The 17249-nt window shown below is 39.1% G+C and overlaps 1 protein-coding gene across 10 annotated transcripts in view; it reads right to left on the reverse strand.

The window, feature by feature from the left end:
• LOC117299822 (rap guanine nucleotide exchange factor 4-like) overlaps positions 1-17249 on the reverse strand; it is a 91908-nt gene continuing 74659 nt past the window's right edge. For 7 of the 10 annotated variants that reach the window (XM_033783357.1, XM_033783356.1, XM_033783355.1 and 4 more), the window contains 15 exons: positions 16961-17184; positions 16126-16238; positions 13805-13858; positions 11064-11225; positions 10143-10293; positions 9567-9704; positions 8991-9060; positions 8438-8584; positions 8004-8101; positions 7540-7665; positions 6682-6860; positions 5590-5680; positions 4939-5142; positions 3810-3919; positions 1-3319 (listed from right to left, as the gene is read on the reverse strand). In XM_033783357.1, the coding sequence (XP_033639248.1) occupies positions 3247-3319; positions 3810-3919; positions 4939-5142; positions 5590-5680; positions 6682-6860; positions 7540-7665; positions 8004-8101; positions 8438-8584; positions 8991-9060; positions 9567-9704; positions 10143-10293; positions 11064-11225; positions 13805-13858; positions 16126-16238; positions 16961-17184 (1940 nt within the window). In that variant the 3' untranslated portion in view covers positions 1-3246. The remainder of the gene's footprint in view (positions 3320-3809; positions 3920-4938; positions 5143-5589; positions 5681-6681; positions 6861-7539; positions 7666-8003; positions 8102-8437; positions 8585-8990; positions 9061-9566; positions 9705-10142; positions 10294-11063; positions 11226-13804; positions 13859-16125; positions 16239-16960; positions 17185-17249) is intronic. The other 3 variants (XM_033783359.1, XM_033783358.1, XM_033783354.1) reach the window with 1 other exon arrangement.

Raw genomic sequence — 17249 nt, forward strand, 5'->3', positions numbered from 1 at the left:
TGTTATTTGACATAGAAGTTGTGGTACACAAAGTGTGGGCCTTGGACAACACTGTTTCACAAGGGTCCAATGGCTCTAACAGAAAAATACTGCTTCAGAAAATATGCTTAGCAATTGCCTAAGCAAACAATGAGTGGGGTACCAGTCGAAACACGATTTAAACTTGATAGAATGTCGGCTGCTAAGCAAGATTTTTTCTGTGCTTAGCAAGTTTTACTACTTGAAATTGGGCTATGGTCTTATGAATAGCACTATGCACTAAAGATGTCACTTTTGCTCAAAATACCCGGATGTCAGCTTGACAAACTTTACACCACTCACTATAATAATCAGTACTTTGGCATGCCAGACCGCAGTAGTAGTACAACTGGTACATGTACATGTAAGTAAATACAAAGCTTGGACAGGTGTCATACTTCAGTAATATTTGCCACAAAGTCTGAGATCTGGGTACATATGAGCTTTCAAAGGAAAAATAAATTGGAAATTTAGACAAACCCATTTTAGTTCAATTTCACATGTCCTGTGTACATGCATATCAGTGTTTTCCTCCATTAATACTGACACTTCTATGCTTCCTCCATTAATACTGACACTTCAATGCTTGCGTTCAAGTAAAGTTCGAGTAAAAGACTCAAGTCGCGTTGACGTTTGTAGTTGAGCATCAACATCATTGGTCAGAGATGCTCATGGTGCGTTAATGCATTGGTGTATTCACGTCCAAGTAATGGCGAAAAACTGTGTTACAACACATTACCACACAGTACTTTGTTAACGCAAGTCCATTAATGTTTTGTTTGTCGAGGCATCTCCCACAAGCTTTGGATTTTCTGACTACGGCCCCATTTCTAACGATCCTCTTACTGTTCTTTGTTATTATTATGAAAATTCTCTGTCGGAAAGGAAATAAATGGCTTGAAATGAAATGAAATAATATTTCCAAATACTGTTTGGCCACCATGCTTCCCCCTCTTTGACTTTGGATTGAGCTACCAAGGTCAAAGGTCAAATATGACCCATTGATTTGGGTCCAGATTCATGGCTCTGTTTACCTTAAGCAAAAAATCTGCACTCGCAGAAGCAGGAAATTCTGTGCTTACGTCAAGCGTATTTCACCCCTGGTTAGCGGGGAATTTTGATTTGCGCGTTGCGTACTCCGCATTACTAGGCACTCTAGGCTTACAAGTCTAGGGCAGAAATTCGCCGCAATTGCCGTGAAAGCGGAGAAAGGTGACCACAAGCTCAGAATTTGGCGGTAAGCAGAGCCATGAAATTGGGCCCTAATGCTTTGATTGTTTATAGCTACACTTTTGAAATTTACAGTGTACAAACCAACACACTAGCAGTAAATATTAATACATAAAAAAAAATGTTAGGTATGTGTTATTTTTGTTAATAAAAAAATAAAACCAGCTTTACTATTTAGCTATTGTAACACCAAAATAATTTAGCACCCAAATTAAACATTTTTATTTGGAAGAAAAATAAAGAAATTTTTAAAGACATCTTTGTATATAATGGGATAAAAGGTTTCTCATATTCTTGAAATTGCACCTGGGGTATATTTTGTGGTGAATGGTGTGAAGGGTACACATCATTGTGTAACTGCAAGAAAGTCAGCCGTCAACATTGATTTCACCAAAATCTTCTTACTTAGGACTAATCTAAGGACTTAAAACAAGTTAAGTTCTGTATATCCATAGATGTTGGGATGCATTGAACCCATCCTACGTTAGGACGGGTTACTTGCGTTTTGTGCGGCTTTGAATTGTCTTGAGATCGTTTCGTAATTAAAATCCCGAAAGAGATTTTCACATGGTTGTACCTCAAACCTCACTTGATTATACTCCCACCATGCAAAGTTTCAAATCCTTCTTCAAATAACCCAGATGTACACACAAAACAAGTTGAAATTTGAAGTTGAAGTTTTTTCGCACGGAGCATTTGTGTGCGAGAGCAGCGTTTTTGAAAACTCAAGATACGCTTGTTACCAAAAAGAATGCTGTAAAAATCATCAATAAAGAAACATAAATTGTCGTTGGGTCCGAAGAACATGCAAAGGGCTTTCTAAACAAAGTTTTTTTTTCTGGGATCATCGATGGATTTTATCTTCCAGAAGACAACCCCTCCCACCCGATTATCATTGGCAAACTCTGTCTGGACAAAAAAAAGCCAGACAATTAAGACAATTCAATGGTTCCAAATAAAGAATATCGGAGGTCAGTATATACAAACACATTTTTAAATATTATCTTAAAAAATATTGGGAATTATAAATATTTCCTTCTATTATTACAAGTTTTGTAATAGTTTTCAACCTTACAAAAATGTACAAATAACTTCCTGTTGAAGAGAATGCAGCACAATTGTTTTCTTGTTAAACTTTACTATATTATTATCCCCATATTTTGGGGCATGTTCAACTAAAAAAAAAATTCCAACAGACTCTGCTGCCTCTCTTCGGGTTTGTGTATTCAAGTCTGGCACCTAGACACACCTGGATGTCTTTCACTGGTAATATAACCACCACATGTTACACCCTGTCTCATAGAATCATTTTCTCCAATCATTGGTACTCATGTGGTGTAGTCTCGTTTCCTTAAAGTCCCAGTCTAATTCCCTGGAGATCAGGCAGACTGATCAAAATGTTGAGTCGTTAACCACTTGTTCTTTTGAGATCCAACACTACTCAAAAGAGATATTCACATGGAGCTACAGCAATTCTCTCTTAAGAAATAATTATTTCATCAATTGAGAAAATGTTTTTGGGGAATAACTGGCACATAGCCAGAGGTTAGTTATAGATCATGTTCTGACCAATCAGACTCTGGCATAGATGACGGCAAAGCTGACTTCCTTTTTCTCTTTCTTCTTTGGCTAGACGAGGTATCAGACTTTTGAGAAGTGGGAAAAGGAATACCTAGTGTAATTGTTCCATCAAATGAGAGAAAAAAGGTTTTGGGGTAACTGGCACACCGCCAGAGGCGGGGTCATAGTTCACTTACTGACCAATCAGTTTGTGGCGTTCATGATGGCACAGTTGAATTCCTTTTTCTTCTTTTTCTTTGGCTTGACGAGATATCAGACTGCATCTACTCTTTTGAGTTGGGGGAAAAGGAACCACTGTCCGCGTAAATCCTACAACAAACACCCTGAACGGTATCATGCCACTCATTTCTTGGAGCGACATATCGGAGTGGCAAGAAACATAATCTCAAGACCCTGTACGTAACGAGATGCTTATCGTCACGTCCTGCGAGGTTCCAGCTTGTGAGAGTGTTGTGTTAAGACTCGCTGGTTGTCGATGACTCTGAGATTTCTGCATGAGGAAGAAATAAAAATGAAATTCATTAAAAGATGATTAATGCGAAAGTTAAGTTTGATGAAATCTCAATTTTGTCCCATGGCTGTGATCCCTCTGCTCATGCAAATGAGGCAGTTTTTATTTTTTTACAAGTTCACGTTTGCCTCAGTGGAGACCTTTTAGGGTAACAAATTTCATTCATTCATTCATTCAGTTTACAGGTTGAATGGCTTCTGACTGGCACCCTGAACAAAGAAATTGACAAAACATGGGAAACCGGTAACTTTAGGGTTAGATAGTTAGCCCAGTTGGTTGATCTTCGGCAGGTTCAATCCGGAGGTCTATTCCGGAGGTCACACGTTCAATTCCCACTCTAAAGTAATTTTTCTTTGTTCAACCCTAAATCTTTGTCTCTAAAACAGTTAAGTTAGTGAGTTCAGAAAACAATTTTTTTTTCCCAATAAGTTTTTAATTGATTTCAGTCAAACAGTTTCTTCCACCTTACCTGACGTAGTTGCGTATCTCACTGATGTTTTTAACGGGAGGTGGGGGGTCTGCAGTGAAGGGCTCGCTGCGACAATACTTGATGGTACGAATTGTTGATGCTATCATGTGCTGGTAAAAGAAAGACAAACAAAATATTAAGCCCAAATGACACAACAAATGACAGAGTAGGGACCATTTCAATGTCAAGCCACAGCCGTAGCTAAATACTAAAGGCTCAGTCCTCTATAGCAACATGTACAAATAAAACCAAGATGGCTGCTATTGGCCTTTTTTTATGTATTTATTAATTCTGGTTGTGAAGCCTACAATTCTCTGCAAAAGCAAACTTATCACTATACTAGCCAAGAACCCCTTGGAGAGGAAGGGCAGTTTCAGTAAAGCCTGGTTCATACTTCCTGCGAATGCAAATGCAATAAAAATGTTGACGTCACAAATTCGCAACGACGAATTTGCAGCAGTTCAACTCTGCTCAACTCACTTGCAAATATCACTGCGAAAGGAGGGTTGTGACGTCAAATTCACGTCAACTTCGCTTCGCATTCTCGTTCGCATGAATAATGAACCGGGCTTTATAGATGTATGAGGAGAACCCCAGAGAATTATTCAATGAAAAAAAAACCCCACACAATAACGTAAGGACTGAAAGCCCAATTCAGAATGTGCCCCCCCCCCCATGCAGGATTCGAACCAGGGTCCTAGAGGTGGACGGGAAGGAAAGAAACCATTATGCCAACTCAACCGCCCTTTCGGTACCCGCTGCTAACACTAAAGGATTCAAACTGCCTCTACCCACCAAACTAGCTGGGTGGTCTAGTGGTAGACATCTGCTCTAGCAATGCATAGGTTGTGGGTTCGAATCCCACCCAACTGAGGCCTGTGGATACAGTGCTTAAAACACAGCGGTTTACGGGGAAAACCAATTATTCTTTATAATAATAATAATAATAAATCTTGTTAAGTGCTGGTATCTCGAAAAACTATTCACTGCGCTATATAGAACCAAGAGAAAATTAATGGCAGGCTTGACTGAAGAGGTACATGTATGTATGTTTTGAGATTAGATTTAAATGAAGAAATGTCAGGTTGTGATCCCAGATGCGAAACAGACGATGATCAACTGTCCTTACCATCTTCTCAAAGTTGACCAGGCCGTCGAAGTACGTCTTATTTCCCTCATGGGTGAAGGTCATGTCCTTAATGGCTAGAGGCATGAACGGAATCATGGGAGGTTGCATCTTAGAAACAGACAGACGATAGACGCGATGGTTACGAGATGGGTCCATTGTTGCTTCAAACTCCGCATACGTCTTCTTGAAACGGCTCGGTAGTTTCTTTAAACAAAAGACAGTTAGAGATCAATTAATCTACTCCTTCATCAACTGAACAATACATGACTGGAACGGTTAGACTGCAGGACTTGCAATGTCAAGGTTGTGGTGGGTTCGAATCCCACCAAGCTAACCCCTGGTTTAAATGAGAGAACAAGTATTGTCGTCTAGATACTGAAGCACAATTTGCTTGATTTTTTGCAATTCAAAATCAAAGAAGATAACCAAAATTTGTTTAAAAGAGGTTGGCTGTTGCCAGCTTGGCGTTTATACCTCCTTTTGGGAGTTTGCCGAGTGTCCTTGATGGAAAGATCATCTAAACAAACAACAAAACAAACAAACAATCTTGGAAAAGAATTTATTCAAACTGGATCCTGGCCAAAATTAACCATCCAAATTGTCTTGTCAGGCTTTCTCAAAACAAAGCGATAATCTCGCAAAGAAACTTACCTCCCAAGTTTGTGTGAGTCGACAGACGGCGATATTACTTAAGCCCATCACGATCGCAAAGAAAGAGTTCATATTCTGGTACTCCTTACAACTGAAAGAAAAGTCGGAATAATTATTAATATTCTAAGGTGAGATTTGATGTAGCAACATTTGCAAATCTCTTTTGTGTAGTAGTGGTTCTGAAAAGAACTGGGGCCAATTTCATGGCTCTGCTTACCGTAAGCACGGAATCGGCGTTTACGGAAGCAGGGAATTCTGTACCTACGTCAATCGTATTTCACGGGTTAGCGGCGAATTTTGGCTCATGCGTGTGCGTACTCCTCGTTACTATTTGTGGTGTTTTAGGCTTTAACCACTGAAACACTTAGACATGTTTGATTATGCTGGTTCATGATGATACGTTTATTATTGGTCAGACATCTTGGATTGCAACTTATAGACCTAACAACTACAGTCAATAGAGGGCGGTATAACAACTCTACGTTACCCCCTTTTTTTAGATAAAGAAAAGAAATGAATTTTTTCTCTTTGTTGAGACGTTTAAAAAAAAAATTCTCAAAAGTCTCTTTGAGCACAAACAAAAATGGTTGATTTGATGCATTCTTTAAATGTCTTTCTAGGCATTAAATGTCATTCTACGCTTACAAGGCTAGCGCAGAAATTTGGCGCTTGCACGTAAGTGGGGAATCGTGATCGTAAGCGCAGAATTGGGCGGTAGACAGAGTCATGAAATTGGGCCCTGGTGATTGACATCTAAGAACTGGTTAATATGTGTGACATGAAACAGAATGAATGATTGGTGGTTGACAACTCTAAGAACTGGTGGTTAACAACTTTTCAGAACCGACACTACTTAAAATAGATTTACACACGGTGCTACCGCAAACAGCACCTGATTATATGCAAAGTTCCAAATCTTACTTATTAATTTTCTGATTTGTTATTAATTTTCTGATTTAAGGAATCCATCAGCACATTTTCGTAATAAACGAAAAAACATTTTTTTTTACCAAATTGCGCCCCACCAAACCTACCCCGGACATGACACTGAAAAAAGTTAAACATGCAAAGAGCTCGAATAATGACACTTACTATGCAGCGATCTTGATGAACTTTCTCAGTAACTGTACTCTCTTGCTGACATTGTTTGTAAGACAGAGCTCAGAGACCACCCAGAACTGCACCTCGTTAAAACGACGGAGGAAGAGGTCCAAGTTGGCCGTGATGTGGCCGAACTTCTGCCGCCCAAATGTGTGGTAGATAAACTCAAACTGCAAAGGGTCAACAGAACAAGTTCAAGTGAATATAGTGTATAATGCCTTTTTCGAAACCAAGACTTTGGCTTGAGTTTGGACGTAGGCTCCGCTAGTTATTTTTTAAAAGGCAACTTTCCTTACAGGGCTTCAACAAGGCCCAATTTCATAGAGCTGCTAAGCAGACAAATTTGCTTAGCAAGAAATTTCTTCCTTGATAAAAACAGGATTACCATGCCAAATTTCCACATGATTTTCGGGATAAGTAAACAACAGCTGAATACCAGTAACAACCAATATGCAACAAATGGAAATTTGGCATGGTAATCCTGTTTTTATCAAGGAAGAAATTTCATGCTAAGCAAAATGTTGTGCTAAGCAGCTCTATGAAATTGGGCCCAGGTGGACAGAACCCAAGTTGAAAACCAAACCCAAGCCATGGTTTCAGAAAGGGCCTATGACAACTGAAATTGTTTGAGAGTAAATGAAATAATCATACCATTGTGTATAGCACTTTGCAACCACATCCCCCCCTTCCAGGACAATAATCCAAAATCTTGTTATGATACAACAATAAAAGTGAATTGTAATCAGGTTTTAATTTACAAGACACTGAAGATATGTGACATGGCCTTTACACCCCCACCCCTTTTAAGTTTGAGGGCTTCGGTGGAGCTCCTGCTCTCATTGTACATACCTCGTGAACACAGTTGAAGAGCTCCCAGTCATAAAGCGTCATCTGGTACGCAACTTCCTTCGATCCCATTAACTCAAAAATGGATGCCGTGCTCTCTGATAGCCCCTCTTGCTCAGGAATTGGCGTCTAGAAGCGAGAAATTCAAATATTTAGAAATGCGATGTGGATTTTTCTTTATATAGGTTGCTTAGTTGTTGATCTCAGTAAAGATATGTGCAGGTAAGGTCAGATTAGGTCAGGTCAGGTCAGATCAGGTCAGGTCAGGTCAGGTCAGGTCAAGTCAGGTCAGGTCACATCAGGACAGGACAAGTCGGGCCAGGTCAGATAAGGATATCTCAGATTCATACAGCCATCCAGGCTTCATTTTGATGGCCGCATCGATCAGTTCTGACTTTTGTTCTCATTTCTGCGCCGTCTTGCATTTTTTTCCTGTAATCAATTTGTTTACATGTTTTTATCCTTACCAAAGCATCAAGGTGTTCCCGTGGCGATACGAATATTCTACCATTGAGACTCAGAGCTGCCGTTACGCAGATGTCATTCTCTTTGAACAAAATACGCTCTGTACGAGAAAACAAAAAACACAAACAGAAAAAAGTGACTTGAGGTATTGCATTAGAAGCTCATCTTTAATCAAACAGTATCCAATTTTAGAACATGAAACTTAGCAAAATTGTCTGCTTATAAAATACTACCCTGGCGTGCATGTTAATCATGTTCCTCCTCCATGGAGTTCTGGTAGCACGTTCGAATAATTCCCTGGGGTTTTACCGCTTAACCCTACTCAAGAGCAAGGGGTGACTATACCCGGGGTAGGCCCATTTGCCCCGGGGTAGACCAGGGGTAAAGAGACCCAAGTGTGAATAGAGTAGTGTGAAAAGGGTTTATGAGGACTTACCAGCTGTTGATTTAATCTCACACAATACTAGATCCTCCCCAAGGCACATTTTCTCTGACACGGCTCGTACGATCGCTCCGGCAGCTGTGCTCATCGGTACTCGCAGCGTGGTGTACGTGTGGTCTGCACAGTACACCTTGAAGATATCTGAGAAACGGCAAAAAAAAATGGCTTTATAGATTGCTGGAAATGGCCGGCAGAGCTTACATCATTTGCATCTTGCAACTAGGGAGATTGTGTACAGTGATCAGGGAAATATTTAGAATTACATTCAACATAACAGGGATAAAGTTTTCAAAATGGTTCATCAGAGAACATGAACAGATGTACATGTGTAACTTAAGAAAAAAAAACATAGTGCATTAAATCTATTTTGAGGGATAGGAGTGGTGGCTCTGAAAAGAGCTGATGTGGTCTTGACATTTCAAACAGTATACTCTGCTCGTCTTCAAGATTGGTTTATTTTCAGGGAACTTTCTGCAGAATAAGGGAGAGTTGACAGGATGTAAAGGGGTTTGAGATGTTTAAATTAAGACGACTTTGGAATTCATACTTTCATCGGTTGCTTTGATCGGTCTTCTCCTTGGTGTATCGTCTTCTGACCGATGAAACTCGCCCAAACCCTAAAAGAAAAAGAAAAGGAGATAACACTTAACTTTATGTTTTTAAGAAGAATAAAGGGGTGGGGATAATACAAAGCAAAAACATCTCAACATTTGGGAAATTTTTGAGTGATTTTCAGGAGTGAATGATGAAACTGTTCTGTTAGTTCAATCATGTATTCATTACTTCTCGTCTTGAAAACGGCAATGCGCTTTTCTACAGCCAGACTTCCCTTCTTCAACGCCTTCAAAACAGTGTCGTGACACTGTCTTGAAAATCCTGTTCTATCACCCCCATTCTGAAAAACTTAACTGGGGCCCCCCTATCTCTCAACGAATCATCTTCAAGCTGATACTCCTTGTTCAAAAAGCATTTAACGGCAAGGATCCCAACTATATCTCAGAACTACTTTTTTTTTGTATTTCGTTTTTTTTTGGTTGACTGCGCCTTGAATTTGAATTTGGATTTGTGCGCATTAGAAGTGTTTACTTGTAAGACACCATTATGAGTAAGTTGCCATGGTTACCTGTCTCTGAACCTGCCATGTGTGTGCCTGCTCCTCTTCCATCCTCCGCACCAGATGGAGAACTCTCTCCAAGTTAGCCAGCTCATCTTGAAGACTGCTGTAGATGCGACAATCGTCACAGATTGCCGAAAATAATGTCTGGAGAAAATATTACAAAAGAGAGAGAAAGAGAGACATACATATTAATTAGGCTGTAAAGCAAGAGCCATGTCACACGAGGCAATTTACAAGCAACCAGGGGTCGATTTCACACAGAGTTAGGACTAGTCCTAACTTAGGACTAATCCCAGGAGATATGAAAACGTATGGCTAGTCCTGAGTTAGGACGAGTAAACCGTTCTAGGTCGAGATAAGACTAGTCTTAACTCTTTGTGAAATCGACCCCAGGGCCCACTTTCATAAAGCCTGTCAGCACAAAAAACGTCTAAGCATTTATTTGAGCATTATGTAGTTGATTGACACATTGATTGAGCAATTGATTGATTGATCAAATAAGTGAGTAACTGATTGATCTAGTAATTGATTGATTGATTGATTGATTGAATGATTGATTAACTGAAAGCCTTTTATAGGTACCTCAACAAATGATGTTATAATAGCATCTTCTTGGAATGCCGAGCCGGCAATCACGCTCCACTGGCAAACGAGTCTGATAACACGTCGCTTATTGTTGACGATGTAATCTATTGTTTCTTGTTCCGTTGCCTGGACGATGTCTGCATGATAAGTGAAAATCTGTTAAGGAAATGTTTACAGCTGCTGAGGTTATAGTTGGCTCAAGTACACATCCTATCACCTATATGTTAATTATCAATAAAGGGTAAGATTTTTGGAGTAATTTGGGTATTATCAGAATTTTTGATCAGTATTATTGTGGGTTCTTTGGTTGAGTCGAAGTAGAAGTGGCAGTGCTTGTTTTGAATGTTTAATTATTTATAATCTTATATATAAGTTGACATTATCGCCATAGTGACTTGTGTTGTGACATCACACTTTGTTGTTCAATGTGTTCGGGCCTACTCTCTGGAACCTGAGTTCCCAAAGACCATAAGATTCCCACCAACAGTGGATGCTTTTAAGCGCAATCTTAAAACCCATCGCTGATGTTGCTCTTGTTCGTTTGTGAAGTGCAATGATCATGTTTGGAATTTCTCTAAAAGAGCTATTACTCTTATTATTAAGTAGGATTTTAAACCTTGCATGGTGGAAATATGATATGGAGAGGTTTGCGGTAACACCATGTAATGACTATCTAATGAGTTTGGTTGGTTCTGAAAAGAACCGTTGGTTTCAACTTGACGTTTCGATCAGTATGCTCTGATCGTCTTCTGGAGAAAGCTCTTATTATTAATTAAGATTGATACACATTTTAAGACCAATCTTAGCCTTCTGTGAAATTGATGCCAGGTTCTTTCAAAAATAGCGAGGTTTTTTTAAAGTTCAATATTAAAACAACAATTCTCATCCGTTGTAGCTTGATTATTTTCAAAAGGATATTGTGTGAGCAGAGCGGGACAGAGTAGCTTGCTTGACATGAAGACGATATGAGTCAATAAGAAATCTTCAAGGAATGTGTCCGCCTCGTCTTGTTTGCTGTCGATCCTCGTCTCCAAGATGTGCTCCAGCATCTTCTCTGGGGAACCAGCCATAACGGAGTACCTGCCGGAGAGGGAATTGTAGAAAGGAAGTAAAGCTGTGAAATAAATCAGGTTATTAAAACAGGGAATCCGGGAAAAAGAGTAAGGGTCTCAATTCAGTGAGGTTAGTGGAACGGTTGTATTTATTGTTTAAAGACACTGGAAACTATTGGTAATTGTCAAAGACCAGTCTTGGTGTATCTCAACATATGCAAAATAACAAACCTGTAATTATTTGAGCTCAATCGTTCATCGTAGTTGCGAGTTAATAATGGAAGAAAAAACACCCTTGTCACACAAAGTTGTGTGCTGTCAGATGCTTGATTTCGGGAGGTCTCAAAACAAAATTTGTGGAAAATTACTACTTTCTCGAAAACTACGTCACTTCAGAGGGAGCCGTTTCTCACAATGTTTTATACTATCAACCTCTCCCCATTACTCATTACCAAGTAAGGTTTTATGCTAATAATTATTTTGAGTAATTACCAATAGTGTCCACTGCCTTTAAACCAACAGTGGATGAACTCTCAGTTATAGGAACGGGAAAGGGTTGCCACGAGTAACAGTAAAAGAAACATATATGGAAAGAACAATTCCTGCTTTATTTCTAGAGAAATAAGAACTGCCTTTTGTCTGTCTTTAAAAATTAATCATTTGACTGGTTTTACAGAGTTCCAATTGAAAATAAGGCCTCAATGCCAGATCAGCCAGATTTATAATAAAGTTTCTATGTTCGTCATGTTGGTTTTAAGGCTGTTGTCCAGTCTTTTTAGGGTTCGTCCAATAAAATATTAAAGTCATTTGCCATCTGGGTTCGATTTCTTGGCTCGGCTACTGTGAAATTCTGCACCAATGGCCCCCATGAAAAGCACATAATTTAATATGGATTGTAAGCGCAGAATTCTGCTGTAGAAGCATAGCTATAAAATTGGACCCTGCAAAAGTTTGGGAGTTTTTTTTTGTTACAAGTACACTCAAAGGTGAACAGTTGTAGACTACGGCTAGTTATACCTCCAAATAATAAATTCTACACAGAAGTCTACTTCTAGAAGAACATTAAGAACTCAAGAAAAGAAAGAAGTAAATATAGGCTGGTCAGAAAAAAGAAAGTGTGACAGTGAGGGTTGAAGAAATTTAACGTTTACAACCAAATCAGTCAAGAAAAATATAAATAAGACTAATTAGACGGACAGTAGAAGAATGGATTAGATGGAGTGGTGGGAGGAGTCTACTTTGTTTCATGCGGGGGGAAAAGAATAGTATACAAATATTGAGTGGCTCAGAGTGGAATGGGAGGAATATTATTGCAAGGTAAAATTTGGACTGTTTCATTTCACGAGGCGAAGCCGAGTGAAATGGAACAGTCCAAATTTTACCGAGCGATAATATTCCTTCCATTCCACGAATTAAAGCCACTCAATATTTTTTTTATATAACTGACATATAGATCCTTGTCATTTGATGTATTTTAAAAGTATAACATTATGAAAAATCACACAATTTACTGACAACCAAAAATCATATAGCGTCGCGTAGCGGCAACGATGCACAAATCGGATCACAACCTTTTGCACAGGTGCTCCTTTGTTTTAGCAGCGGCGCGGCGGCACTGTACTGCTCAAAAACATTGGGAACAAGGATGATCCTAACTGTTGAATGGGAAATGCTATTCCCCATGGGCGAATAGGTCTTTTTGATCGCCGGTGCGGATGGGAGTAATAGTGAATGTCACGTGAAGTAAGTTCCACCAATCAAATGACAAGGATCTGTATGTCAGTTATATAAAAGTTATTGTTTAGTAGTCCAAAGTTTGGGATGTAGGAAAAATCACTATGAAGTGTTGAGGTAGTGGAATATAGACCTTATCGCAAATACCAATGCGCAAGCGCAGACTGTTGAATGAGGTGCATTGTGGGATATATATGGATCAAATTTGGATACCAGCTAGACCACAGTGCACCTAATTCCAAGCTTTACGTGCGCGCCCCGGTATTTGCGAAAAGGTCTATGGTGTTAATGTAGTAGAGGGCTCACTTTGATGGTTAACTGTTCTTAATGGAGATTAATGAAGTGCTTGGGGTAATTAAATGTTAGTGTTGAGTTGGTGTTTAAAGGGTGTTAGGGGTGTGTAAACAGAGTGTTACTGAAGTGTTGGCAATAAGTAGAGAGATGAGTTTGTTTTAAATGGATGTAAATTCAGAAAAGAGTAAAGGAAACCTCACAGAAGAGTTGGAAATAAAAGTGGGAGAAAGGGGGAAAGCGGAAGGAAAAAAGGATAACTTCTCACATTGGTATATTGAGATATATTATAACAAAATATAATTTTACTAATAAAACATAAAGGGAAGAGAAGGGTCACAAAATAAAAAAGCCTGGAATATAACCAATTTATAAATTTATCAAATTTACATGGGGAAAAAAATGTACATAAAAAATATTGCCAAATCTTGCTGTCCTCAACAAAAAAAGAGACAAACAAACTGAAAATAGAAATAGTTGAAACAATATAAACAAGAAAAAGGTGGCTTGGTGAACACAATCAACGGCCTAAAGATGTTGTTGTTGTTTTGAAGAAAAGCGTGCATGTCTTCTTAATCTTACCCACGACGATATGGGCAAACCTCTCCTGGGTTTGTGCAAGTGCTGACAGAATAGCTTGAGAGAGAGAGCGATCCAGAGCAAGAGGCGAAGAATGAGAGAAAAAAAAGATGGAAAAATGGAGAAATGGAGCGGGCAAGCAGACCCTTATCTGATCTGAAATGAGCTGACGTTAGCGCTGAGGACGATTAAATTTTTTTTTTTTTTCGAGAGAGAAGGGGGAGGGGGTGGCCTCACATCCAGTTCAGACAGGCGCGCCTGAGTCGCACCTTACCAAATAGATTAGGAGCGACTCTAGGTCGACCAAAACAAACTTTGGTTTCAGACAGGCGAACTTAACAGCTCGGCTCATGACAAGATCGCATCTGAAACAAAGGCGATCCAGAATTGTTTCCGAACGACCTGCACCAGTCGATCTTTTCGACTTCTCAAATACAGTCGCTCCTAACTGTACAGACTCTCGACCTCTTTATGTACTTAATTCAGAGTTTGGTTTGGCGCGACTCTGGAGCGCCTGTCTGAAACAGGGTGTTACATGAGTGGGAGCGACAGATATAGGGATCTTTCAGGAGAAGGCGGGGGTGGGGGAGGGAGAGAGGAGTGGATTAACAGGAGTGGGAACATCAGATAACGTCTGGATTAGCATGAGATTGTGATTGATTTAGGATATCAAATGACAATAACAAGAAGGAGGCGAGGAAAAACGCTTCGGGGGAAACGGTGGGGATTAAGGAAAAGAGAAAGGTGCAGCGTGGAGAAAAAACAGGAATGAGACAAGCTGAATATGACCAACGAAAGATGATGGAAACTGAAGGGAAATAAACAACCTTAAAGTGACACAAGCACGGACAGAAGGTTAAAGCAATGAAATGAATGAAAACTAAATTGGGCCAACCAGTCACTTGTGAGTTATCGCTTAAATTTGAATTCCTTGGACTATAAAGACGGTTGCCATGTCACATGGTTTCGGGGCAAGCTTTTGAATAGCACCCTCCAGATGAGCAAACCCTGGTAGCGTTGTGCCATACACATCTATTTAAAAATGTCTGAGGAATTCAAATTTAAGTGTTGACTTGTGACTTGGCGAATCAAATGGTACCAGACATTATTTAAGGTTAACTTGCTAATGGCTCACTGCACAGAATGCTTAGCATTGGGGTTAATACCCTGCACTGAAAAGTTACATGATCAGGTAACTTTTCTCCCTTTTATTCTTTTTTAGTGAGTTGAAAATGAACAACCTTGTGAAATAAGGACCTTAATTTTAACCAAAAAGAGATAAATGGGAAAAGAATTTATACGCAGGACAGAGGTACATTACAGATATTAAAAATGCAAAAAAAAAATTTAAAAAAAATTAACAAAAGAACTTTGATATAAACTGGTCATCTAGAAACCACTATACACTTTCAAATACATGTACAGTGACACTCGCATTGGCAGACAAAGGTCAGTGAAAAGGATTTATTAAATTGTTTTTAAGGATTGCTGGAAAGTTCTAAGACAGCCCTTTACAATATTCTATGATGTGCAAGACATTTTTGTTTCACCAAGATCAAGAAAACAAATAATTTAAGCCCAATTTTATGGCTCTGCTCGATAGTGGCAGGGGGTTCTGTCCCTCCATTTGGCAAACTGTGCACAAACTTCTTCTAATAGCCCCCTCTTTTGAATCATCCTCTTTCAGCCCATGTTAGTTTCCCATATGGGGGACAGTATCTCCGGGGACAGATTTCCCTACGGCAATGCCACATTAGTTGGGAGGTGGCATGTTCAAGTCCCATTTTTAGTTTTATTCGACCGCAAGGTTTTATTGAAAAAAAATTTAATGTGATAATGATTTAAAGACACTGGACACCTTTGGTAATTGTCAAAGACCAGTCTTCTCACTTGGTGTATCTCAACATATGCACGAAAAAAACTCTGTGAAAATTCGAACTTAATTGGTCGTTGACGTTGCGAGATAATAATGGAAGAAAAAACACCCTTGTAACACCAAGTTGTGTGCTTTCATATGCTTGATTTCGGGACCTCAGAATCTAACGCTGAGGTCTCAAAATCATACTCAAATATTTTAGTGGAAAATTACTTCTTTCTCAAAAACTACATTACTTCAGAGGGAGCGGTTTCTCACAATGTTTTATACTACCAACAGCTTTCCATTACTCGTTCCCAAGTAAGGTTTTATGCTAACAATTATTTTTAGTAATTACCAATAGTGTCCACTGCCTTTAAAACAATGATGATAATGTGTTAAGGATGGATGGATTCCAGAAGAAAGAGACCTGACTGAGAAATCTGTGAGGTTTATAGAAGGAGCTTACTTGTAATGGATGGGTGCTCCATCCTGTCTCTGACCGTTATTTGTTGGAATCTTCTCTAAGACTAGGACGTCTTGTCCGTGTTCCTTTAATCTTACTGTATTGGCTTCTACATCCTGTAGAAAAATATCACAAACGGGAACAATTGCAAATTATACCTTTGGTTTTTGGATCTTCGGTTTTAAGTCCTATATAAAGTCAAGCAAACCAGCCAGACTTCATCAAATGCTCATAACAAATAATTAAGTGAAAATTATTTGGATTTTTTCCCAAATACATTTTTTTTATGTGTGAAGGAAATCAAGGAAATTAACTTTTCTGTGCCTGTTTTGTTTTTGGTTTTTTTAGTTTTGAACCTAAAACGCCCAGCTTTTTGAAATTGTGTATTAAAAAGAAAGAAAAACGTCTTTCTCACCAAAACATATATATCAAGAGTATCTATAAATTTAAATATAAATAGTAAACTTGCGGGTTAAACAACCAGGTGTAGAATCTCTTTTAAAGGAGTGTTTGTTCTGAAAAGAGCCGGTTTGGTCTCAACGTTTCAAACAGTATACTCTGCTCGTCATCAGGAGAAAGGATCAATAGTATTTCTTGAGTGATAATGCCCTCTTGTGATTACATGTATTAAATTAAGGGTTGTACATATTGGATTGATGACATTTTTTGAATACATAAAATAGATCGGACATGTATGACCTTGGCACTGAAAGAGTTACCGGGTCTCATTTGAAGATGCTCAAAACTTCCCATACAGTTTTATGTTTTATTCTCTCATGTGAGTTGGCACAAAAATATTCTGTCTAGCCGCTAGATTTCCACAAATTCTCAAACCTACCCTTAGTATCCGATTGAAGTCATCTTTATCAACTCTCAGCAAATGACAATTATCTTCTCTGAGAACGATGGAGGCAGCTCGCGGTGAGTCGTTAACGAGAGCTAGCTTCCCGAAATCATCCCCCTCATGGAGTGTGCAGACCACGCCCTTCCCATAGATGACGACATTAACGGACCCCTTGAGGATGATGTACCAAGATTTACCTTCGTCACCCTGATTAAATACTGAAAGAATCCAAGAAAATAATCTAACAATTTAGAACTTAAAGGCAGGGTGTACTTTTGGTAAT

This window comes from Asterias rubens, chromosome 15, assembly GCF_902459465.1.
Source record: "Asterias rubens chromosome 15, eAstRub1.3, whole genome shotgun sequence".
Lineage (NCBI taxonomy): Eukaryota > Metazoa > Echinodermata > Asteroidea > Forcipulatida > Asteriidae > Asterias > Asterias rubens.